Below are 24,781 nucleotides of genomic sequence, written 5' to 3'. Positions count from 1 at the left end.
TTCCTCCCAATGTAGGTGGTCCACTGGTTTCCCAGTCATTCGTTTGATAGCATGATTTTTGTTTTCTTTTCACAAAACCTTACCTTGTTTGTTTTGAGCGGGGAGGCACGAACTAAAAAAGTGAGAACAGAGGGTCTTGCTCTAACAGGGTCAACTGGAACAAGTGCTACAGACCGCTAACCTGTTGATGGGAGTGAAGGGGAGCAAAGTGAGAAATATCTGGATCTCTGGAAACGTAAAAACCAATGAATGTTCTTTCCTCTTAAAGAAGTGTGAGCAATTAGGCATATGAAGAAAAAAATCCAATAGGTGTCTTGGTCTGTGCACCCCATCCTCTCCAGAAGTGAAGTGCCTTGGTAGGAAAAAAAGAAAAACACTTGGGAAGCGTTCCAAACAGTAAAGGATAGGAGTAAAAGGAGGGACTAAAGAGAGGAATTCAAGAGGAAATGTCAATGAACTCTTAGAGGATTTAATGAGCACCTTCTGTGTGTCCAGCCTTGTTATAGGAGCAGCCAAGATATATGCACGTGAAAGCACTTTGTTGCAAGCGAAGATAGTAAATAATAAAGAAATAAAAATAGGTAATGGGATGTTAAGTGTTCATGGGAATTTAGGGGTGGGAGCCTAAATTGTTAGGATAACAGCTGTATAACGCAGGAATAGTTCTGAAATTCAGAAACTGAAAATATGGGAGGCCGGCAATAATTCTTCGAAACCGGGAAGTATGAAAATTCCAAAGGGTTCTCCACTCAAATTCTTCTAAAACCACCTCCTCAAAAATTCGTGAGTCCTAGGAAGCGTCGACGACCGCGAAGCAGCCGCCCCCGGAACTGGTGTGGCCAGCTTGGCGTTGCGATACGGAACTGTTTGCGTGACACCCCCTCCGCCTCCCGCCTCTCCTCCGGCTGCTTGGGTGCCATGGCAACGGAGGGAGCGGGCGACCTGGGTTCCGGAAGCCGGAGAGCTAAAGCTTGGAAGCTACCCTAGTCAAATGATGCTGAGTCCGGAGCGCCTAGCCCTACCGGACTACGAGTATCTGGGTAGGAGCTTCGGGGAAGGAAAGAGGAGCAGACGAATTAGACTGAGATCTGGCGGGGGCGGGGTCTGGGTGGAACCGGTCGCGGTGGGATGGAGAGGAGCGGGGAAGGGGGCGCGTTCTGGATCCTGAGCCTGGAAGGCCGGGCGAGGTGGAAAACAGCACCTGGGGAGTAAAGAATGTAAGAGGTGCAAGGGCTGCAGCTCAGGCCAGGAGGATTGTGTTCAGAGTGGGACAGGCAGGAGTTGAGAATTGGTGGCCCTTTTGGGGTGTTATCGATGTGGTGGTAGTGGAGTAACCTTGAAACCTGAAGTGCCAAATCAGTCATTCTGTAAATAATCATTTTACCGTTAGAGCGGCAACTAACAATTTTGAGTGTTTCTTTTTACCTTAGGCACTGTACTAAACATTTTACATGCATTCTTTATTGAATCGTCACAACACCCCTAGGAGGAACTACTGTTTTTCTTCCATTTTGCAGTCGGAGAAACTGAGGCTGAAGAGGTAACTTGCACAAATGAGGCCACACGGCTGAGAAATGGTAGAGCTAGGATCAGAACCTCATTTGCCCACTCCAAAACCAGAGCTCATGACCACTAAGGCTATAGCGAGTACTTTATTGAGCATCTTTACTGTGTAAGGTATTTATTAGATTAAAAAAAAAAAAGATGTATGCTCACAAATTTTTAAGTATTAATAGACTTTATTTTTTACAGCGGTTTCAAGAAAATCAAGCAGATATTATACAGAGTTCCCACATACTCTCTCCTGCGCTCAGTTTCCCTTATTATTAACATCTGATATTAGTGTAGTACATTTATCGTAATTGAAGAACAAATGTCAATATATTATTATTAACTAAAGTCCATAGTTTACATTAGAGTTCAGTCTTTGTGTTGTCAGTTCTATGGGTTTCAATAAATGCATAATATCATGTAACTGCTGTAATAGTACCATGCAGAATTAATTGTTTCACAGCCCTAAAAATTCTGTGTTCTACCTATTCATCCTTACCCCAGCCATTAATCTTTTTCCTCTCTTTAAAATGTTACTTTTCCAGAATGTCAGAGAGTTGGAGTCAGACAGTAAAGTGGCTTCTTTGACTAAGCAATTTAAGGTCCCCAAATATCTTTTCCTGGCTTGACAGTTCTTTTCTTTTTTTTTTTTTATCACTGAATAATATTCAGTTGTTTAAATGTACTATACACAGTTTTAATGAAAAACAATTCTAGTTTAAATTATTGAATTGGTAATATGGAAACTGGATTTAAAAATATAAAGTTTATAGTGAAAAGCCTCCTCTCACCTCTTTCCCCTCATCTGCCAGTTCTCATCCATAATCAGCCCCCTACCAATAACCACTATTACTGGCTTCCTGTGTATCCTTCCAGAGTTTATTTTTATCATGTACACAAGGGATAATACAGTGCATACTTTTTTTTTATTTAACATCTCAGTAATTTCTTTATCAGTAGAGAGATTCCTCATTTTTTTATTTTTTAGCTGCATTGTATTTAAATCATTTATTTAACCAATTCTCTTTTGGTAGACAGTAAGTTGTTTTAGCCTTTTGCTATCACTAAAAATACTGCACTGAATAACCTGCAATTTTGTTACTTTGCTAGATCTGCAAGAATCAAAGTAGAATTGGCAGGTCAGGGGTATATGCAGTTTTCTTTTGATCCTCACCTGAGGACATCCCCATTGATCTTAGAGAGAGGGGAAGGGAGGGAGAGGCAGAGGTAGAGAAACAAGGATGTGGGAGAGAAACATTGATCAGTTGCCTCTCATATGCACCTGCACTGGGGACAGAGCCTACAGCTCAGGCATGTGTCCTGACCAGGAATTGAACCCACAACCTTCCAGTTTGCCTGACGACACTCCATATGAGCCACAGTCGTCAGGGCAGGGGTGTATGCATTTTAAATATTGATAGGTAATGCCAAATTGCCCTTCCTAGAGTTTGCATTCTCAGCAATGCAAGAGCGTGCCTGTTTCTCCATAGTCTTTCCAATAAAATACATCTAGCTTTTGGGTATTTTCAACCTGTAAAGTGATAAATAGTCCCAGGGAGATTTAATATGCATTTCTTTTATAAAGTTGAGTATCTTTTCACCAAGTTTAAGGGCTATGTGGTATATCAAAGGCATATATACAGAGGGCGAGAGATTGTAATTAGCTGAAAGGGCATAGTTACATCACAGATAAGTTTTCATCCAATGAATAGTAATATCAATGTCTAGCAATACCTAGACTTCTGCTAAGGATTTTACATATTTTATCTTATTTATCCATTACTTAATGAATCTAGGAAATATTTGAAATGCCTAGTCCATTATTCATTATCTTGAGTGTTTGCCATTTAAATTATGTCTCAAAGGCTTGTTGTATTTAATATACTGGCACTTTGGTGAGTAGAAGTTGGTGGTCCCTCTATAAGTGACTTTTTTAGGAAGACTAATTCAGTGGCAGTGTTGATAATGAATCTACAAACAAATCAAAGTTTCAACTTTGTTGAAAAAGTTTCTAGTGTCCAACTATCTACCTAATGTTTGAACTCTGAACAAGTGCTCCGTAAGGTTCTATGACATTTAAGTCTCTTATCTCCCTGGCTTAATCACCATCTGGACATTTATATTGCCCTGCGTGGGGTCATACTACTCACTGGCTTCCTCAAGGTTCATCCAGCCATATAACTCTGCTGAAATGCATTTGTCTTTAGTTGAGAACAAGCCCTGCCCATTTCGATTATGTCCATTTTAGAGGCATCCTGTTTTCAAGCAGTTACCCGCAATTTAATGACCATTTAATGACTACTCCCTATGGATTAATTTAATAAAATATTTCCTGTGGAGGTTTTTGTTTTGTTATTTTCATTCTTTCTTTTTCCTTTGGAAAAAAATTATAAAGTCACCTACCTGTGTAGGCCTAGAGAAGAAAATACACAAAGAAAAAAGAAAATTGCAGAAACTGGGAAGCTCTAAGCATTCAGCAAAACAAAAGCCAAAGCTGAGTGCCTCTGGGTAAGGTGTCAGGGACCTCTTTTTAGTGTTGTGGTGTAAATCAGGGATACCTATTCAATGAATATTTATAGCCTTCTCTTTCTACCTGCTAGCCAGGGCTTATATTTGTCTTTTCAATTATTAGGGAAGAAAACAGTCTCTCATAATGTTGGGAAAATTGACCCACTCCCCAGTAACTTTGTGGATTAGGAACCTAAGCCCAGAATGACTTAGGACAGCAATTCTCAACTGGTGTGCCACAAGAATTTTTAAAACATGTAATATCTGACTATTTAGTCAGGGGCACGGGCCTCTTTTCCCTTAGGTAGTCAAATTAAAAAAAAAATAACAACAGCCAACACAACAATAGCCATCTGGTATGAACGCCCTGCCTTGAACCATAAATATATAGGTCATTTAAAAGAGTTGCATCTTACTGATCACATCACATAATAAGATTGTCTGATTGGTTAATTCTTGGTACCAGACATATACAAGTATAGGCATGTAATTTTTAAAAAAGTAACTTTGGAATGAAAAGTATAGGTGATTACTATTAACATTTTCTGGCAAACCAATACAAATTTTACCTATTTTTTTGTCAGGTGAAAAATATATTTTTTGGCGTGCCACAGAACTTTAGTAATTAGTTTATGTGTGCCGTGAGATTAAAAAAGTTTGATTATCGCTGTCTTAGGATCTTAAGATCATCAGTATAGAATCAGCTCAATGATGTTTATGCCTGCAACCATCAGAATACAGTGAGAAACTGTTAATGCCCAGGCCTGGAGAGAGAAATGGGAGTCTGGTAAGGAGGCAAAATAAATATAAAACCCTTGAAAGATTTCCAGCCTCATGCATACTTATTGGAAGCTTCTGCCAAAGGCTGAGGTGTGTCCGTGTATCTGAATGGGTGTAGAGAGCTCCCTAGAGCCGAAGGGCAGCCTGTTCTGGTCCCAGCTGTACAAAACACACCACCTGCGTGCTGACCTGAGGATAAGCAGGAGGGAGTGAGATTTATTTCTTACCCCACCTAATCTGGTGGGGGGCACGTTTTCACTCATGCTCTAAGTTGCCTCATCTCTTTCCATGGAAACTGCTTATTCTCACGTGAGTTGGCAGTGGGTTGGCATAAATAGATAACCCTTGGAAATCAGAAATGGTCTTTCTCCTTTGTAGGCTATACTTTTAGAGGAGTCACAATAAATTGAGCCCTTCATATATGCCTAGCACTGTGCTGTATCTTCTTTAATCTTCCCAACCACTGGTAGAAATATGCATTTCTATTAATCCCATTTAGTAGCTATTACTATCATCTCATTTTACAAAGAAGGAAACAGAGGCTTAGACAGGCAGATTGATTTCTGCAAGGTCACATAGGTGATGATGCATAGCAAAGCAGGGATGCAAACTCTGGTTTGTCGGGTTCCATAGTCTGTTTTTCCCTCTCTACCAAGAGACAAAAACAAACAAACTTAAACACCTATTGCCTGCAAAGGGCAATGACCCTTGCTTCCTTCTTAGGATAGAGTTTATTGGTTGCAAATAAGTTTCCTGAAAACAGGAATTGTATCTTACTCTTCTTGTATACCTACCTGCCTTTCACAATGTAAACAATACATACATACTCATATATGTTAAATTGAATATGAAAAATCTGACATTAGAGTCCCAAATGTGAGCAGCCAACAACAACTTAGATTATTAAGCATTTATTATGTACCAGGTAACATTTTAAGTGTTTTACATGTATGGATGCATATAAAGATAATTTCAGTTGTTATCTCCATTTCACAGATGAGGAAACTGCAATACGAAGATTTTAATACCTGGCTGGTAAATAATGAAGGAATAATTTTAACCCAGCAGTCTGATTCCAGAGTTCACAGTGTTAAATTCCATGCTATAAATACCTTGCGCAACTCCAAAGATGAGGCTCCAGCTATTGCATAGACCTGCGCAAGGATCCTGGAGTAAGCTCAGTAGGCTCCAAGGGCTTAATTTAACATTTCTGCCAGGAGGGGGCATCCTAGGAATCAGGATGGATCAGGAAATGGTAAAATTTCAGTTTCTTCTTGCCACTGGACTCATGTCCTAGACGGAGCAATGAGGATGATAATTTCTAAAAAAATCATTTGGTAGAGTTTTATTGACAGTAACCTATGTACTTTGAGCTGTGTGACCTTAAAGAAGTCACTCAACCTCTCTGTGTCTTAGTTTTCTTATCTTCAAAATGTAGATAATAATAGTATTGTACTTACCTCATCCATGTAAACTTTTAGAGCAGTGCCTGGCTGCTACATTGGATCTACATTGAGGATGTACAAAATGAGTAAAATATTTTTCTTTTTAGAGCACCTCGGTAGGTGCTCAATAAATATTAGTTACTGTTATTATTATTATACTTTTATGAAAATATGTAACATATGTATGTGGTGGCCATGAAAATATGCCTCTATGATCTCCTACTTTGGGGAGGGTAATTGACTCTTAACCCCAGTTCTGAACCTAACACCTGTTCACACTGCGGTCACACTTCCCACGGGCTATTCCCAGACAGTGACTGAGTGGGACAGATCCACCTCTAGGAGATGTGTGACTCTCCCAATGGCGACTTTGGCTTGAAGATTCTCATTGAACTGCAGTCTGTTTCTTTCCTTTCTCTTTCTCTCTGTCTCTCCGTTTCTCCGTTTCTCCCTCCCTCCCTCCTTTACAAGGGTCAACCCAAGCTCTCCCAGCTTCTTCTGGCTTTCTCCCCTTTTTGCCCGTGGGCCTTCCCCCAGTTTATCTCTTGCAAGTCTGATCCTGTTTTGGTGTCTGTTACACTGACTTCCTAAATCTTTGGAAACTAGGTCACTTTAAAATAGTAATGAACATACAATATCGTCTTCACAATATCCTCTCTGTCCTTCCCCTTCCTTTCCTTTCTTCCTAATTCCTTCCTCCCTCCCTCTTCCCTCCCTTCCTTCCTTCCTTCTCTCCTTCCAATACCCTTTTTATATAATGCAAGGCAAGATTATGAAGGTCCCTTTCCCCAGGCAACTTACATCACAGATGGGAGATGGGACGCATTCAGAAATGATTGTAACGCAGAGTGACGTGTGGTCAGCGCCGATACAGAGTGGGTGAACTCTGCGTGTGCAGCTGTTCAGTGCCATCCCGGTTAGATCAGCAGCTTTGCAGGCATGGCAGGGGCAGCGGTTCCCTGTGTGGCCCAGTTCTGGGATGTGCCTTTTGGAGGTGTTCCTGGAAGCTCAGAATCCGTTTCTTCCACCTTTTCAAGGAGACTGTGAGCTGTTTAGTAAATGAGATATCCTTGTGTTGAGAAAAAAGAAAAAGAGCAAGTGAGTTCTAAGACAGGTCGTTCCCGACCCTCACCCCCATTTCTCCCAGGTAACTAAATTGCAGGTTATTTCAGGTTTATTCTAGGGCTTTAAAATAGTTCAGTAAGTTTTTTACCTTGCTTATCATTTATATATTCAAGTAATACTAAAATCTTTCCTCCAAATGTTGTCCAAAAGTCAGGGATCACTTTTATATACGTAAATACTATGTTTGCTAATTAAGTAATCTTAGGAGGCTGAGTAGGTAATTAAAGTTTTAAAAAGTAATAATAGTAGCTCAGAAGAGACAAATGATCCATTAGCTTATCTCTAGTTCATCATCCTGTTTATGTCCTTCTTAGCAGTTATCACAGTTATCTTGTTAATCTATTTGTGTACTTGGTTATTGTCTGTTTCTTACTAGAATGGGAAGCCATAAGAGTAGGCTTATTCTCTCAGTATCTCTAAAATCTACAATGCGAGGCCCAAGTTAAATGAAAGGCCTGCTTTAAGCAGCAGGATAAAGTTTTTCTAAACTGGGAGAAAGGAATTCAGTTCTATCATATTAGAGACAGTAGGATTTTTCCCCCGTTTCCATGCATGAAAAAAAGGGATGACATTAAAATCTGCCCTAGATCCTTCTGGGCTTTTTTGAGCTTACTTTAGACAAGGAGGGGCTTAGATAATAAGAAGCAATAGGACAGAGCCTAGGCGGGGCGGCTTTGGCTCACTGGAAAGTCAGAGAAAAGAGGCCTTGGAGACAGGCTCAGGGGGTGAGCCTGGATGAGCTGCGGCTGCCCATTGCTCCCCTGGTTGCGAGTCCCGTGGGGACCCTTAGAGTTTAGGAGGTGCACACCTGACAGGGAAGAAAGGCCTGGGCGTGTTCCCGGGAGGGAGAGCGCACCTGGATCCTTCTGGTTTTAAACTCTGATTATATCTCAGGTTAGTTTCTTGATTACCATAGTTTCTATGTTTTGGTTACACAACAGTTTTTAAAAATGTATTTTTTTAAATGGTATTTTAAGACGGAAGGAAATTTTATACAATTTTGGGGCATCTCTATGAGATCCCTTCCTTTAGTTGCTCAGAGTCATGTGCTTTAAGACTGCACTCATCCTGGTAAACTAGTCCCTGGGTCCTCTGCGTTGGGGTCACCTTTGTACTCCTTCCCTGGGGGCCTTAGGAAATAGCTCATTCTACGATTGGAATTTCAAGTCAAAACACATTTATCTGAACAGAACTTTAATGATTTATCAAAGAGAGGAGGGTTTTCCCCACACACATCTGAATATACCAGATTACTAATCCCATTAGCTATGTTTTCTTTTAAGCACCTTTCTTTAAACAAAGCAATTACTGCTAAAATCATCAAATGTATTTTTCATAAAGGCTTTTGGCTAAGTTTTGTTTGATTAGCAGGAACGTAGGAAAAGTAAATATTGTTTGAGAAGGTACTTTCAGAGCCCTTTCTTTTTCTTCATTGAATTAGCTTTTTAAAGCACAATTCTTTGGAAAGAGTAAGAGCCTTTTTCCAGCTGTCCTATTATTGTGTAGCTCAAGGTCTTGTTAATACTATTATCTAGCCCTGAGATTACAGGTAATTGTGATAAATCACAAGCTTCAGTTTCTGTAATCTCAGACAGAAATCTGTTTGTGCCCCAGGCCTTCGTATCAGGTGTTTGTTAAATTCAGACTCCTCTCACCTGGGGTAGGGCCCCCCCACCCCGCCCCGGCCCCCCAGTGAACAGGTGTGTGGCAGGGCTAGGGCTGCATCAGGGCCATTGCTTTTCTTTTTTAAAAAATCGTGTGGCAGAACTCCTGTGGCCAACTTACAGACAACGTGCTCGAAATGGGAAAATTATGTATTTTAAAATAGGCATGTTTGAAACAATAACACTTTTGAATGTGACTAAGGCCACATGTCTTTGGCTTTGCTTGTCTCATGAGAGGCTGCCAGAACCACTCTGCTCCATGGTTCTCATGCCCCAAAGTCCTGCAAATTGACACGTAAGTAGGCAACGCACAAAGAAGCTCAGCCCATTGAGAATAGTGAGTTTGGGCTTTTGGACTGGCCTCCTTTCTCTATGTGTGGAGTTCTTTCCAGCTTCCGTTCTGTCCCATCTTAGTTTTTCAGAAAAGAAAGATTAAATGTGTCTGGTATTTCAGCATGTTAACTGCACAGGCAACATGAGGCCAGCACTCAGGCCACTGTTCAGCCTGTCATATGGAAGGAATTGCCTTTCAGGGGAGATTATAATTGTGTATGTAGCCACACAAATGCACATTCTGCCTGGAGGAAAATGCATAGAAGAGGAGGCCTGATGCTGCCACTCAGGCCTCTTTGTGGAGGGCTGCATAAGAAGCCCTTACTGGCATAGTCAACTCTTTTGGGTTTAATGAGTCACGTTTTTGTGTGATGCCTACTTCAAAAAAAGAAGAAAAAGAAATGCACTCTCCCTCAAGTGATTTGCTTTCATTGGCCCTGCAGCTTTGTCTAAGAGTTTTGTACATTCCTGATGACATCATTTACAATGCTAGTGCACAGACAATAAACAAAAAAATAATTTAGCTTTCAGGTGTCCAGACAAAACTTAAATAGTCCAATTTAGAAAAATTATAGTAAACTTTATAAGCAGTGAGCACGTGAGCTTAAACAACCAGCATGATCCCAGTCCTTTTTGGAATGTGATGCATTCAAGATGGCTGTAGAGAAAATTAGGAGCTTGGACGCTCTTGGAATTGTGTGCAGTTCAGACTTGAGTCCATGGTCTAGTGTTAATGCTAAGCAGTATGTTCTACTTACTGGATAAAACACAGGTTACCATGTGAGTAAGTCATTAAGCTCCTAGCATTTCACCTTTAAGAAAGGAAAAGGGAATATTGCCACCTACCTCACAGGAATGTTAGAAGATTGAAAAGATAAGCATCTGGAGCTCTTTGCAAGGAAGGTATTTTGTAAATAGATAATAGTACTATTATTTTCCTTGATCAAATTTCCCCAACAAATGTAGTTCATAAAAGCTGCCTCCCAGGGGGTTGAGAGGATGAATTAATTAATATATGTCAAGTATTTTAAAGTAAGCTATTTAATAAAATGTAAAATTGATCTTTCTAAATAGTCTGTAATTCATCAAACCTGATATTTAGATACGTGATTAACTCATAAAGTCTTGCATGTACAGTGGTCAATCTTTTGCCTTGTCTCAAGGGTTGGCATGGTAGAGAATGGTGAATATATAGTAGAAGAAAACAAGTCTTTAGGGGAAATGGCCCTGCCTTTTTTCCCTTCAAGGTTATGCCTACAAATAGCCACTGGAGTCTTGCTAATCTTTGTTGCCATGTCTGGACATAGGGACTGTTTTGACCTTTGCTCTTCCTTAAATATTTGTTTTTGACCTCATATTTCTAAAGGAGAAGCAAATTTGAGGAAAAGAAATGCTCGATTTATCTCAATGTGAACTTTTTCTTATCCTATTTCCTAGTTGTTAGGAGAAAATAACTGTTTCTGAAGGACCTGACATTGGTTCTCCAGCTGGAAGTTCTTAAACTCAGCCAAGTAATAAAAACAACTTTGGTTGTTATCTTTAGAGGAGAAGGGTTACCATGAAATAATTTATATTTTTAAATGACAAAATTATCACTGATATCTCTCCCTCCATTTCCTTGTTCAGGTAATTTTTCAATTTCAGAATTTCTTTTTTGTTTTCAGGTGTAGTAGTATTTGGGTAATTTTACCAAATTACCCAAACTTCCCAGTTTTCCTCTTCCATTAGATGACATAAAGTGGGAAATGCTATTTCATTTAGATTCTAAATCCTTAGGATGAGATAATTTATTTTTTGAAATACAGAGATACAATAATATTCTAGCTTCTAAACAGCAGAGGCTCCCACCCCCATTCTGTCTTAGATGAGAAGTGCATTAGAATAGATGTTCTCGCTATGCCAGTTAGAGTCATTCTCGAATCTGGGAGGACTGGCGGTAGACAGCAATCCCATTCAGTCCTCCTCACAGGAGATTTCTGAGGTAGGCGCCAGCCTAATCCCGACTTTTCCAGGAGAAAACAGTGATTTTAGGTTATGTAACTTGCCCAAGATCACTGAGCTAGTAGATGTGGAGGTGACGCTTGATAAAGTTTATCTGACTCTAAAGCCTGAGTTGTTAGCTCCTTTGCTTTCCTTTAAGTCTTATTATTTCTAGAGGCCCTCTTTCCTGTTCAGTTCAATAAGGATGAAGTGTCAGAACTTAATATTTTAACCGATTATTTCTGCAAAACGTGTGATATATTCCCTAGATTCTTTGGTATAATATATAGAACATAATTTAACATTTTCTTGATGATATGTTTTCATTATTTTATTTTATTTTTTTAAATAAAAAAATTGTATTTACTTAGAAGCATTCAGAATGTCAACAAAACAGCTGCAACTTTTTTTTTTTTGCAATTACAGAGTGGTATTCATTAACAGAACAACAATTAGTTTGTATAAGCGGCATCAGAGACAACTGAAGATGAAAAAACTACCATCCCCATATATAACTAATTTGTGCTGTGCACCAACAAGAACCTACTTTAAACTTCCATGCCAGTTTACAACCCCCACACTGTACCAGGCAAGGTTAGTGGCTATTGAAAATACCACCAGGACAGGGCTATCTAAAGACACATTCGGTAGTGTGTTAACTATACAAAAAAAGACACTGTACAGTTTAAAAACAAATCTTACACAGCCTTACATTTCAATTTTTTTCTTTAAAAGGAATGAGTTGTGTGCAGGGGGGTTAAATGCTTTATAGACAAGAAAATAAAACTGCGCTAGAACCAACTTATTCATCATCATCATCTTCTTCATCTTCATCTTCTTCATCTTCCTTCTCTTCCTCATCCTCCTCATCTTCTTCATCTTCCTCCTCCTCCTTTTTCTTGCTTTTTTCAGCCTTGACAACTCCCTTTTTTGCAGCATCAGGCTTTCCTTTAGCTCAGTATGCAGCAATATCCTTTTCATATTTCTCCTTCAGCTTAGCAGCCTTCTTTTCATAAGGCTGCTTGTCATCTGCAGCAGTGTTATTCCACATCTCTCCCAGCTTCTTTGCAACATCACCAATGGATAGGCCGGGATGCTCTCCTTTGATTTTTGGGCGATACTCAGAACAAAACAAGAAAAATGCCGAAGGAGGCCTCTTGGGTGCATTGGGATCCTTGAACTTCTTTTTTGTTTCCCCTTTAGGAGGAATATAAGTTTTCATTTCTCCTTCATAATGAGCCTTGTCCGCCTTTGCCATGTCTTCAAATTTTCCTTTCTCTTTGGCAGACATGGTCTTCCACCTCTCTGAGCACTTCTTAGAAAACTCTGAGAAGTTGACTGAAGCATCTGGGTGCTTCTTCTTGTGCTCCTCCCAGCAAGTTTGCACAAAGAAAGCATACGATGACATTTTGCCTCTCGGCTTCTTAGGATCTCCTTTGCCCATGTTTAATTACTTTTCCTCAGCGAGCACAGAGTCGCCCAGTGCCCGTCCGGCTCACGCTTGCCCCGGCGCTGTCTCTATGGAGCTCAATGTACTGCAATGGCTGTGAGAGCGGGAGCCAGATGCAGCCTCCTCACTCTCTCCGCTCTGTAACATTTCTGTTTTCATGATTTTAAACATCATTTTATTATATTGTGCTGTAGATCTGTTATGACATGTACTTGTAAGGATGGATGTCAGGAAACAGGAGCTGTACTGTATCTTGCCATGTATAATGCTCATCCACGTATTTGGCCCAAACTTTCAGGGAAAAAAATCTTTTGTTTTCATTTTGTAATTCAAATCTTTATTTATATTTAGAAACAAAACCTATTATTGTATTCCAGGGTATTATTTTGCATATGGATATTGTTACTGCTTTGTAGAGTTACACTTTTAATGCATAACTATAAATAAAAATTAAAAACACTTATATAGATCTGGAGTTAGTACTACCCCTGTATATGCGCATCCTTATTTTTCAAAAATCTGGGCAAAAGCATGTGCATTATATGCGGCAAAATACTGGTAATTTTTCCAACCCTTATGTAGATAGTAGTTGGTGGAGCTAAGATTTGACTCGAGTTCCTCTGATTCCAAAGTCAGTTTTTTAGGTGCTATTCAATGAATATGAGTTAAATATGACTCCATAGGTATTAATTAAGGATGAGTTTTCCCCTATGCTCACAAATCCCCTCTCTCCATTCTCATGTTTGCTGCTGGGTCAGTAAACTGTTGAGGTATATTGAGGTTTTGTACTTTAGGAGGTTTTGGGGCCCTGATCTCTCAGGGTATTAGTTAGGGTGATGGCTGAGTTGCTATTATAAAAAGAACCCCCACCCCCGTCCAAGCAAAGGCTCATACAGGAGAAAACTTTCTTTCTAACTGAAGCTAAGTCCAAGATGTAGAAGACAGGATCCGCTCTAGGAGCCATCACAGGATTTCAGGCTAGCGGGACAGCCATGCCATTTGAAACTCATGGTTTCTGAGGGTACCTCAGCTGTAGCCACTTCTGGCCAGTAAAAAGGAAAAGGAGGGAAGGAATCCAGGGCAAGCACCTTTTACACGCGTGAGGCAGAACTTGTAAACATCACTTGTGCTCACATTTCATAAGTAAGAACTTAATATAAGGCCCCTGCTAATGGCAGAGGAGCCTGGGGATTGAAGTCGAACTAGACAATCGTGTGTGCAAGTAGGAAGGGAGCATAGATTTGGGGGGTTGGGTGGGGGAGGGACAGTGCACACAGTATCTACCACATCTAGTATGTACAGTGGAGGTGTCTCTCCCACTCGAGGTGAGATGTATTATTGGTGACTGGTTGTCCTTATTCATAGGTAAAGCACGGATATACCAGTGGGTGTGTGACTTTTCCTATGATGGATTTAGTGCTGTTATACCACCTAACTTTCCTACCTCCTAGACTTCCAATAAAATTATGACTTTTGGTTAAGTCAGTATTCAGTGTTTATTATGACTATGGAAATGGTATATATATATATGCTTTGTAGTATACTGTGATGACATTTTTCCTTTTTTAGTTTTTTTCTTTTTCCTAGAGTTAATAATTGCCTTGTCTTTTGTTTGGTTAGTTTTCTATGAACTTGTCTCTAATTTATGTTTAAACTCTACAAACAAAAGGTCAGTTTATATAAACACATCAAGTATTCTCTAAGTTTCAGTTTATTTTCTTCAAGATAAGTCCCCTGGAGTACTCCTTCACCTATTTGGTCCTCCTGCTCTGATACGGCTTTGTTGCTCTTAAAGTCCTTTATCCTTATCATGAATACTACTTGTCTCTCTCAAGCCATATTCCATATTTCCTGAAACCTATGTTTTTCTTTTTCCTTACACTCCTTTTTTTGTTGTTATGTCATGTCTTCCAGTAGATTTCTGAGAAAGGGTGCATGCAAAATAAAATTTGAGGACCCCAGCTGGTGCAGCTCAGTATGTTGGACATCATCCCGCAAACTGAAGGACGGCCAGTTCTGTTCCTGGTCAGGCAGCACACGCCTGGGCTGCAGGTTCAGTCCCCAGTCGGGGTGCATACAGGAGGCAGCTGATTGATGTTTCTCTCTCACATTGATGTTTCCCTTTTTCCCTCCTGTTCCCTCTCTCTAAAACCAAAAAATAAATAAAATAAGGTAAAATTTGAGGGATTGTCATGCCTCTGACAATGTAATATACACTTGATTGATAGTTTGTATAGTTATAAAATTCTGTGTTGGAAATAATTTTCCCTTAGAATTGTTAAGGCATTTCTTCATTATTTTTTAGCTTTCCATACTGCTTTTGAAAAATTGAATGCCATTCTGATTTGTGATCTTTAACAAGATGTCAATTGGTGTGGCTCTTCTTCCACTCATTGTCTTAAAACCCTTTCAATGTGGAATTCATAGCTTTCAGTTCTGAAAAGTTTTCTGGAATTATATGTTTGATATTTTCTTATGTCTGTCTCTGAAACTGTTGTTTCTCAGACATTGTGCCTTAGGAATTCATGCTTCAATTTTCTTTCTCTTTTTCACATTTTTTTTGGTTGTAATTTCTGTATTCTTCAACCTTTCCAATCCTGTTGAACTCTAATATATCTATATATATTTTATATTTCTTTTTACTATTTTTGGTTTTCCAAATTCATGAATAGAAGATTTTAGCTTGCCTTTCTGAGAATATTCATTGTGGCATCTCTTTTCTTGTTTTAGTTTTGTTTTGTGTTTTGATTTTGCTTGTGTGTATGCCTCTTGCATTTTTCTTTTGTTTGTTATTTTTGATACAGTTTTGTAATGTAAGAAACTTTCCATAAGTTTTTGGAGCTTCTTGAATGTCTGTTCAAGTGCTGAGCAGGGGAGGGTCTTACAAGTAAGTAGTAGACTTTAAAGTAATCATCCTGTTTTTAGTAGGTTACCTCTACCTTCAACTGTTCTTGGTGTTCCCAGATTCAGAGTCCTAATGATTCAGCATCTCCCTCCCTCACTCCCTTCCTCCCTCCCTCCCTCCCTCCCTCCCTCCTTCCCTCCCTTCCTTCCTTCTGTAGAAAGAGAGGAAGGGAGGGAGAAAGTAGGGGAGAGAAACATCAATGTGTGCCCTGGCTGGTGTGGCTCAGTGGGTTGAGCGCCAGCCTGAAAACCAAATGGTCCCTGGTTTGATTCCTAGTCAGAGCATATGCCTGGGTTGCAGGCCAGGTCTCTGGCTGGGAACATGCAAGAGGCAACCAGTCGATGGATCTCTCGCACATCAATGTTGCTTTCCCTCTCTTTCTCCCTCCCTTCCCCTCTCTCTAAAAATAAATAAATAAAATCTTTAAAAGATTTTTAAAAGCTGTTTAAAAAAAAAGAAAAAGAGACATCAAAGTGTGGTTGCCTTTTGCACGCTCCCTACGGGGGAACCCAGGCATGTGCCCTGACTGTGAATCAAACTGGCAACCCTTTAGTCTGCAGGGTGGCACTCAGTCCACTGAGCCACATCAGCTAGGGCTGATTCAGCGACTTAATAGAGAATAAACCTTTAATGTTATATCTGGGTGGAGGAAGCATAATTACTTTGCTATACAAGGTTGGGAAGAGAATCCAGAAATAATAAGTGCTTCTGATTGTAGACATTTCACCCAACTACATTAATCAGCTTGGGTTGCCACAACAAAAGATTACAGACTGTATGACTTAAACAACAGAAACCTATTTTCTCACAGTCCTGGAGGGTGCAAAGTTCAAGATGAAGGTCAGTCAGGGTTCAGTTTCTGGTGATGTGTCTCTCCCTGGCTTGCAGAAAGTTACCTTTTCCCTGTGTGCTTACATGGCCATTTTTGGTGCCTGTGTGTGAGAGCTCTCTCTAGTGTCTCTTTTAAGGATATACTAATCCTATTGGATCAGGGCCCCACCCTTGTGACCTCATTTAACCTTACATTCTTTCTTACTCCAAATACAGCCACACTGTGGATTAGAGCTTCAGCCTATGAATTTGGGCAGGTATAAGCACTGAGTCCATACACAAGCATTCTGTTTTACACCCCTGCCTTCAGAGGTACTTATACCTACAGTTCCTAAGCCTTTCTGGTATTATGTAAGAGAGTGGGCTTGCTTCTTGTCATCTTTCCTTAAATCAGACACTGCACTTAATTTTTTAGCTTCTTTTAGTTTACTGTAATAGTTGTTACTTGTTTGTCTAATTTTCATCTTCCAAAATTTTCTTAATACCTCTGATATGCTGCCATCTTCAACTCTTTGTTTTTATGAGTCTGTGTCTTTTATTGAGATATAATTAACATACCATAAAATTCACCCTCTTCAAGTATACAATTCAGCCTTCGCTGGTATTGCTTAGTTGGCTGGAGCTTTGTCTCATAAACTGGGTTCAATTCCTGGTCAGGACATATACCTAGGTTGCTCATTGGGTCCCTGGTGGAGGTGCATGCAAGAGGCAACTGATTGATGTTTCTCTCTCACATTGATATTTCTCTCTCTTTCTCTCTCTCAGCCCCTCCCTTCTCCTGTCTCTAAAATCAACAAGCATGTCCTTGGATGAGGATTAAAAAAAGGGTTTACAATTCAATATTTTTTAGTGTATTCACAAGATTGTGCAACCACCAGCATGATCTAATTCCAGAACATTTTCATCATCCCCAAAAGAAAGCTCATACCAATTAGCAGTCACTCCCACATCCCCCCATACCTCTGGCAAGCACTAATCTACTTTTTGTCTCTATGGATTTGCCTATTCTGGACATTTTATATAAACAGTTCTTGCCACAACAAGGGAATTGATAAATTGTAGTATAGTCAACAATTGAATATTATGCTGTAATGAGAATTAATAACCCAGGCATGTGCCCTACACTGGGAATCGAACCAGCGACCCTTTGGTTCACAGACTGGCGCTCAATCCACTGAGCCACACCAGCTAGGGTTAATCATGGTCATTTTAAACTTTCTTAATTTTGCTAAGAATGTCCCTAATTCTGTGATTCAGTGGAAAATATTTATATTCATGAAATTAAAGTTCAAGTTTTTGCCCTACCACTTACAAGCTGTATGACCTTGGGCAATTTCCTAATTTGTAAAATGGAGATATTAACCCCAGTCTTATCTGACCCCTAGGCTGATTGCCAGTGTCAATGAGATAGTGTATGTGGAAGTATTTAGTAAACTATTGTTCAAGTTATGAAAGTCATTGGGACCTTAACCCTCTTTACAACTATCGTAAACATTGAAGATAGTAGTACATCTCTTAAATGCTTGGATAGTGTCTGGAAACACTATCCTGTCCTAGCATCCCACCCAGATGGATGAATAGGCCAATGAGGATTCTGATTGGTACAATTAATTTGATCCCTTTATTTATACTATTGGGAAAATATATAGATACTTTATGTTACCATTAGGTCTGTCTGCATATAACAGAAAAACCTAAAATAACATGGTTTTAAAATGTTAGAAGATTATTTCTCTTTTGTGGAAAAGAGGTCTGAAGATAGTCAGTTCATGGCAAGTATGGTATTTTTCAAGGTATAATCAGAGACTCAGGCTTCTCTCTTTTTCCTCCAATATCCCATCTTTTATCCCATCTTTTATCTCATGATCCATGGGGACTAAAGGAGCTCTTTCTTATCCCCTGGGGTAAATAAGAGACAGCTTTCAGTTCAATCAGTTCCATCTGAGTACTTTCTACAAGACCCACGTAATATTGTGGTTATATTTCATAGCTTAATCACATGACTGAAGTCTAGCTGCAAGAGAAGCTGAGAAATATGACCTTTTTGCCAGTGGCCAAGAGCCCAGGAAGAAAAGGAGTATGTTTCTAAGAAGGAAGAGGTTGCTGGGGTTGGCAACGAGCATTCTTTGCCACAGCATTATATAAATATATTAATGGTTTGTTATAAACGTCTCTCTCCTGCTCTTTCTAACACATGTGTGTGCACACACGCACACACAGGTTTTGATTAGGTAACACATTTACAGATTCAAAAACTATATAGAGCATACATTAAGAGGAATTATTTACACCCTCTCCCAGTTTACCCCTCTTGTCCTGGGCCGTATAGACAATTGCTTATATTTTATTCAACCATCTCTTTTAAATCCTTATGATAGAATTATGTTTTGTTTCCTCAAGTTTCCAATTCTGTTGAGCCTTGCTATTTTTTTCCCTGAAATAACCTCCTTTACTTTTTCTAGAATACTCTCTTTTTCTGCCTTTTATCATAAAATCGTGTAATAATTTGCTTCCTCTCATTGTCTCCAAATTAAAGTCTCAGTATAATTCACTAATCTGATTATTAGTACTAGGTTATCTTCCAGCCAACCATTATATTAAAGAAAGTTAACGATTATACTTATTTTCACTTATGATCTCCCTTATTACACTTATTATTACTTATATCACATATCACTTTTATTATAGGACAAAAAATTATATATAATTGTGATTATGATCGGCGCTAGAGGCCTGAATGGACTCAATAGGATAAAAGAAGCCTGGATAATATCATTTAACTCTTCCATTTTAAAACTTATGTCCATTCAGGCAGTATGAAAAAATATTTGAAAATATTTCAGTTGTTGCTATGGTTTATTTTGCCTACTTCATGTAAATAAAAACTTTGGCAATGTGGTTATAGAGAGAAATGTGGAGAATTTTCAGGCTTCATTTGAGCGAGCCCAAGAACTTTCCATCATTGGATCAAGAGGGAAAACAATGAAGAAAGACTTCAACTTCTTTCATTGTAAAACAATGGGAGCTGAATGCTACGATCTTTAAGTCCTTCCACCCCTTAAGCTTTTGCAATTCAGGAGCAATGGTAAGAATAGTAATGAAGTGACTGGCCACTGGTTTCACGTTAAGTACAACCAAGAAAGGCCAACGGCACAGTGTGTGGAAGGACATAGCCATTCCGAGTCCTGGTAAAGAGGAATAGTGTGTTCTGTGGAAATTGAGGGGTACAAGGAGTTTTCAGGTGAGGGGATTTGATGAGTCATGCTTGTGAAAAGAAAACTGATCAAGTGCTTCTAGGAGGGAAAAGAGATGCAAGTTCTGGGTTTGGGGTTTTTTGTTGTTTTTTTTTAAACATGTAGGCCAGGAACTCTCAGGGGAGCTATAGATGAACTCAAGAGGCTCCTGAATGCTCTAAAATTATACACAATATATTAAATTATATCCATTTTTCTGTGAAAAAACTTTTGTAGCTTAATTACATTCTTATGAGCTAACACAAAAGCCACTCGCTCTTAAAAATTCATGATAAAGACTGCAAATGATTAAAATGGAAAGAGAGTCCTTCATTCGGTAAGTACGGTTATTGTGATATTTTCAGAGTAAGCCAGGTTTCAATCACAAAAGACATAGAAATAAGGGGTGAGAAAAATGTATAGAATGGAGAGGACTTTGCCACCAGTTTTGAGTCCTGGCTTGCCATTAGCTGTGTGACCTTGGCAAGTTCATAAGCCCCTGAAGCCTCAATTTCCTCAGCTGTGAAATAGGAGTGTAAGTATCTACCTTAAATGGTGGTTGTGAAGATTGATATAATGTAGATTGAGTACTTAATACAGTGCTTGGCACATAGTAAGTATTAGGTAAACTTCTCCCCTCTCAAGGTTTTAAATTCTATTTTATTTTAAGGCCTTTATTGCATATTTCAGTTTGAAAGACTGGTCCTCAATGAAGTCCATCTTCAAAGAATTATTCAGTAATAGTCACACTCAAGGTGATTATATCTCATTAAGTGGTTAGATAAGAGGTTCTTTCCTATGCAGATTTGTAAGCCGGGTGTGTAATAATTACACATGGGACTTGTTGCCGGGCAGCACGTGTGCCTGAGTGGTAGTACATGGCTTGCATTGTAATGTCATCAGTGCAAGGGCCAGCTGGCTGGACATGTACTGCCACATGGGCTAAGGACTCCATTCCTCAACAAAACAGCAGCCAGCACTAGGGTTAACAGAAAATGACAAACCAGGCATGGATGAGGGAGGCGCCAGCAGAGCAGCGGGATGTCCTTTGATTTGCTTCTGTTATTTGCATGTCTTTCTTGTGATGTCTGTGAAATGTTTAGAATGACAAAGTTTTTAAAAGACCTGCTGACTCCGCCTGAAAAATGTGAAAAACCTCCCGTTTAGAGACCTATTATGTCCAGCTAGCCTGCATTTTCTATATCTTTTTCTTCATTTTTTATTAATGCAAACATTTGCATGAAGACAGAACCTTTGTTTCTTAAAGAGTTCATCTGCTCCTGCTGCTTGCTGGCCCTGCCATGCAAGAGCACAACAGAACCTTTGTTACCCTTTCAGCAAAGCTGTTTATGAACGGTGGCTTACTGAGGACTGCTTCCTGTACTGTGTGCTTCCATTTTGTCTAAAAAGAAAAAAAAAGAAAATAGTCCTTGGGAGTGAAAAGAATTTGGACTTTCTTTTATTCATGTCCTGGATGTTGAAATGACAAGTAGCCCCCAAATTTGTAAGGAACTGGTAATTGCATCGAATGCATTTTTTTCACTTTACCTTGAACATAATGAGGCTCTTAGTAACAATGGAAGGAACAAGTGCTTTCTCATTGGAATAGAGAGAAGGAACAGTTAAAAGGCAACAGAAAAAGGAGTTGAGAACAGGACAAAAGTGGCTTCCTGTAAGAACCCTAATATTGTAACAGAATGTGTTTTGGTACTTAGTGTTTCCCACCTGGGAGGCACAATCCTAACATGGTTGAGTTGAGTAAAGAATATCATCACAGTGTATAAATAATGATACACTTTATGTATTCGTTTAGTAAATATTTGAATGGCTGCTATGTGGGAGACATTGAGTGGTCCTGAGTGTTAAAGGGGATAAAAGATAAGCAGGTCATGGTTCATATCTGTATTTAAGGAGTCGGAGAGTAGTAACTAGAAATAACAGAAATAACTATATTTAGGTAGAAATATAACAGAAATAACTCTATAACAAAAATAACTCTATATCAAGGTAGAAAGTGCCATTGGAAATACTAAGATAGGTGTTTTAGGGAGTTCAGCAAAAGGGAGAGTGCCTCTGGCTGGGAGAGATCAGGGAATGCTTCATGAAGAAACCTGCATTCCAGTTGAGCCTGGCAGGAAAGGTAGGCTTGGGCGTGTGACATTCTTAAGCGATGAGTCAAAAATTATGTTAGTTTGGTAAAAAATAAAGTCCAAAGCAGTATCGGGTGCTTTGATGCTTTACACCATGAATTTAGATATGTTCAGCTAAAGTAATATGTCGGCATGTGTTTTCTATATAAACCAAACTAGCGTCTCTGTCTAGCCCATGCTGTTCATGCTACGTGACTTTTGTGCACTTTGGCCTAGGCTATAAATATCTATAGATACCTGCACTAGCATCCTTTACTTTCATATCAAAAATAGAAACAAAGGGATTATTGAGCATTATTGCAAGCCATATTCCGTAAATATGGTGTAGACATAGTCCTGAGTGGGAATTTGATACATGAGACTCTCATTTGAAAAAGAATCCCCACCTTCCTACAGAGCCAGTGTCAGCCAGGAGAGAGAGGATCAGGAATTCTACGCCCATGAATTTCAGTGGCCTTAAATTAGAGCTCTTCTGTGAGTTGTGAGTGCCAACTAATTTTTATGAAATTGTTTGAACGTGAAATATCAAGCAATTAATGCAACATTAATTACCATTTTATTTGCATTAATACCTTGTTGCAGTAATATCACAAATCCATATACTCATAGTTAAATTGTATATTACCAAATGTAATTGCTAATAATTTATAAATGCATGATTTGCCCCAAAGGCTACAATCTCTGATGACTATATAGCACAATAAATTTTCACCCTGTAACTTTACTATTTCCCGGCCTGACATGACACGAGTGGCACATGATTTAATCCATGTCTGTCAATTTATAGTTTTTTTTTTAACCTGTAGTGCATTCTGGAAAATAGTTTTCTGAATGTTTATGGAGTTGATATGATAACTATACTGCTCTATTTTTGCAAAGCTATTGTCATGAAATAACTGAGGGAAAATTAGTGCTACTTTAGATTTCTCTGACTTCTGGGCATTACATTTTGTTATGGTGAGCTAGCCGAGTCCTTTAAGTTTGGACCTCTGTAAAAGCCTCCTTAAAAAAAAAAAAATGCAAGATTCCAATGTCCTAATTCTGTATTGTGAGATTTAGGCCGGAAATATGGAAGCAATGAGATTTAAGCACGTAGCCTGAAGTGCCATTCCCAAAATATCAAAAATCACCAATTTTAGGAAGGAGGAGAGAGGAGGGAAGGATTAATGGTTGACTAGAGACTGTTTGAATGTCAAAGCACTCAGCTTTGCACAGCTGTTAACTGGTACAATACCTCTTTTGGTTGAGGTAAGTAAACTAGCTTTTCATCTCCTACTTTACATAAAGATCTTTAGTCACCTCTAGTTTTCTGGTTGTCACAGGTGATGTTAACACATGTGTAATGCTTTGTTTGTCCCTGGCTTGTCTCCTACTATTTGAGTTTGACGAGCTGTATAGCAGCATTTTGGTGGTTTGGATACCCCCGATGTATTAGTTTTTCTGTTTTATAATTAACTATTAAAGTAAAAGGTCTTTCCTTAATTTTTAAATTTGTTCTTAGGAAAGTCCATTTGATATATGTCATGCTGCAAAGCTCTTTAAGGGCTGCAGTGTACTGTGGTGAAGACCAAAGGCCTGGATTCAAATTCTGTCTCTGCTGCTTACTAGACCTTTAACCTTTAGGTAAATTACATGTATGAATCTTCCTTCTTTTATCTATAAAATTGAGATAAAATAAAAGCATCTCATAACATTGAGAATTAAAGAAATTCATATCCATAAAGTACTCAATGCTGTTATTCAGTGGGAACTGGGATTGGTTTTTAACTTTTCCTGTATTGTTTGAATCTTTAAAAATAATTACATGTGTAATTAGAAGTAAACTTTTTTTTTAAAATTTAAAGATCATGCCAGTACTTGAATGGTCTGATTTACCAATTTAATCTTCTTTTCTGCTATTAACAACGGAAAGCTAGCAATTTCTAGATAATGCAGTGTTAAATGGGATGCATTGTAGGTGTTTAGATTTTTCTTGTTTTTATTTTTGTTTTTGGGAGGTACTGGGTTGTAGCAGAAGGGCATGGGCTTTGGAGTCAAATTTAAATTTGAATCCGAGCTCAGCCATTTATTAAGACTTTCAACAGGTTCCTTTACCACTCTGAGCTTCAAAAAATATTATTAGCTACCTCATTGTGTTGTGGAAGGATCGCATGTGCTAGTTTTCCTCATTTCCCCATCTCCTTTGGTTAAAGGAAATTGTTTCAGTGTGGTCTAAGATCAAAGATGGTCATGTGTGGTGTATGGGCAATAAAGCATTTCCCCAGAACTTACTGTATCCCGAGATCAGGACAAGTAAAGATATAGGATGTAAATAATTCATTTTACAAGTCTATTAATTTTTTAAACCACTAAGCTATTTGCACTTTACAAAATCAAGTACTGAATCATATTAGTGATTTAAAAATGATATTGAGCTTGAAGTTTCTTAACAATTGACATGACAGGTTGATGGTTAACAGCAATAATTTTCTTATCTCAGAGGACAGTCTTAGTTTAATTCAACATTTGTTTGCACCAACTAGCATCTGAAGCTCAGAAGCCTCAAAAACCAAAATGTATCTCGACTCTGGCAAGGGAGAAAAAAGTAACATTTTTTTTTCTTTTTTATTGAATGTATTGTGGTGACATTGGTTAATAAAATTATATAGGTTTCAGGCGTACAATTCTATAATACATCATCTGTCTATTGTATTGTGTGTTCATTACCCCAAGTCAAGTCTCCTTCCATCACCATTCCCTCCCCCCCCCCCCCCCCACTTTACCCTCTTCTCCCTCCTCCCACCCTCCTTTCTCTCTGGTAATCACCATACTGTTGTCTGTGTCTAT

The 24,781-nt window shown here is 38.9% G+C and overlaps 1 protein-coding gene and 1 pseudogene across 2 annotated transcripts in view; one reads left to right on the top strand and one right to left on the bottom strand.

Annotated features, from left to right (window-relative positions):
- The first annotated feature begins 942 nt into the window (after positions 1 to 942).
- The window catches only part of CSTPP1 (centriolar satellite-associated tubulin polyglutamylase complex regulator 1), a 150,739-nt gene continuing 126,900 nt past the window's right edge, over positions 943 to 24,781 (top strand). For both annotated transcript variants that reach the window (XM_054587057.1, XM_054587056.1), the window contains exon 1: positions 943 to 1,040. In XM_054587057.1, the coding sequence (XP_054443032.1) occupies positions 992 to 1,040 (49 nt within the window). In that variant the 5' untranslated portion in view covers positions 943 to 991. The remainder of the gene's footprint in view (positions 1,041 to 24,781) is intronic.
- On the bottom strand, positions 12,174 to 12,981 carry LOC129081439 (high mobility group protein B1-like; annotated as a pseudogene).

This window comes from Pteronotus mesoamericanus, unplaced genomic scaffold, assembly GCF_021234165.1.
Source record: "Pteronotus mesoamericanus isolate MK-2021 breed Mesoamerican mustached bat unplaced genomic scaffold, CSHL_Meso_final scaffold_1066, whole genome shotgun sequence".
In the NCBI taxonomy this organism is placed as follows: Eukaryota; Metazoa; Chordata; class Mammalia; order Chiroptera; family Mormoopidae; genus Pteronotus; species Pteronotus mesoamericanus.
Note: the sequence above shows the minus strand (reverse complement) of the source record. Positions and strands in the feature narration are given on the sequence as shown.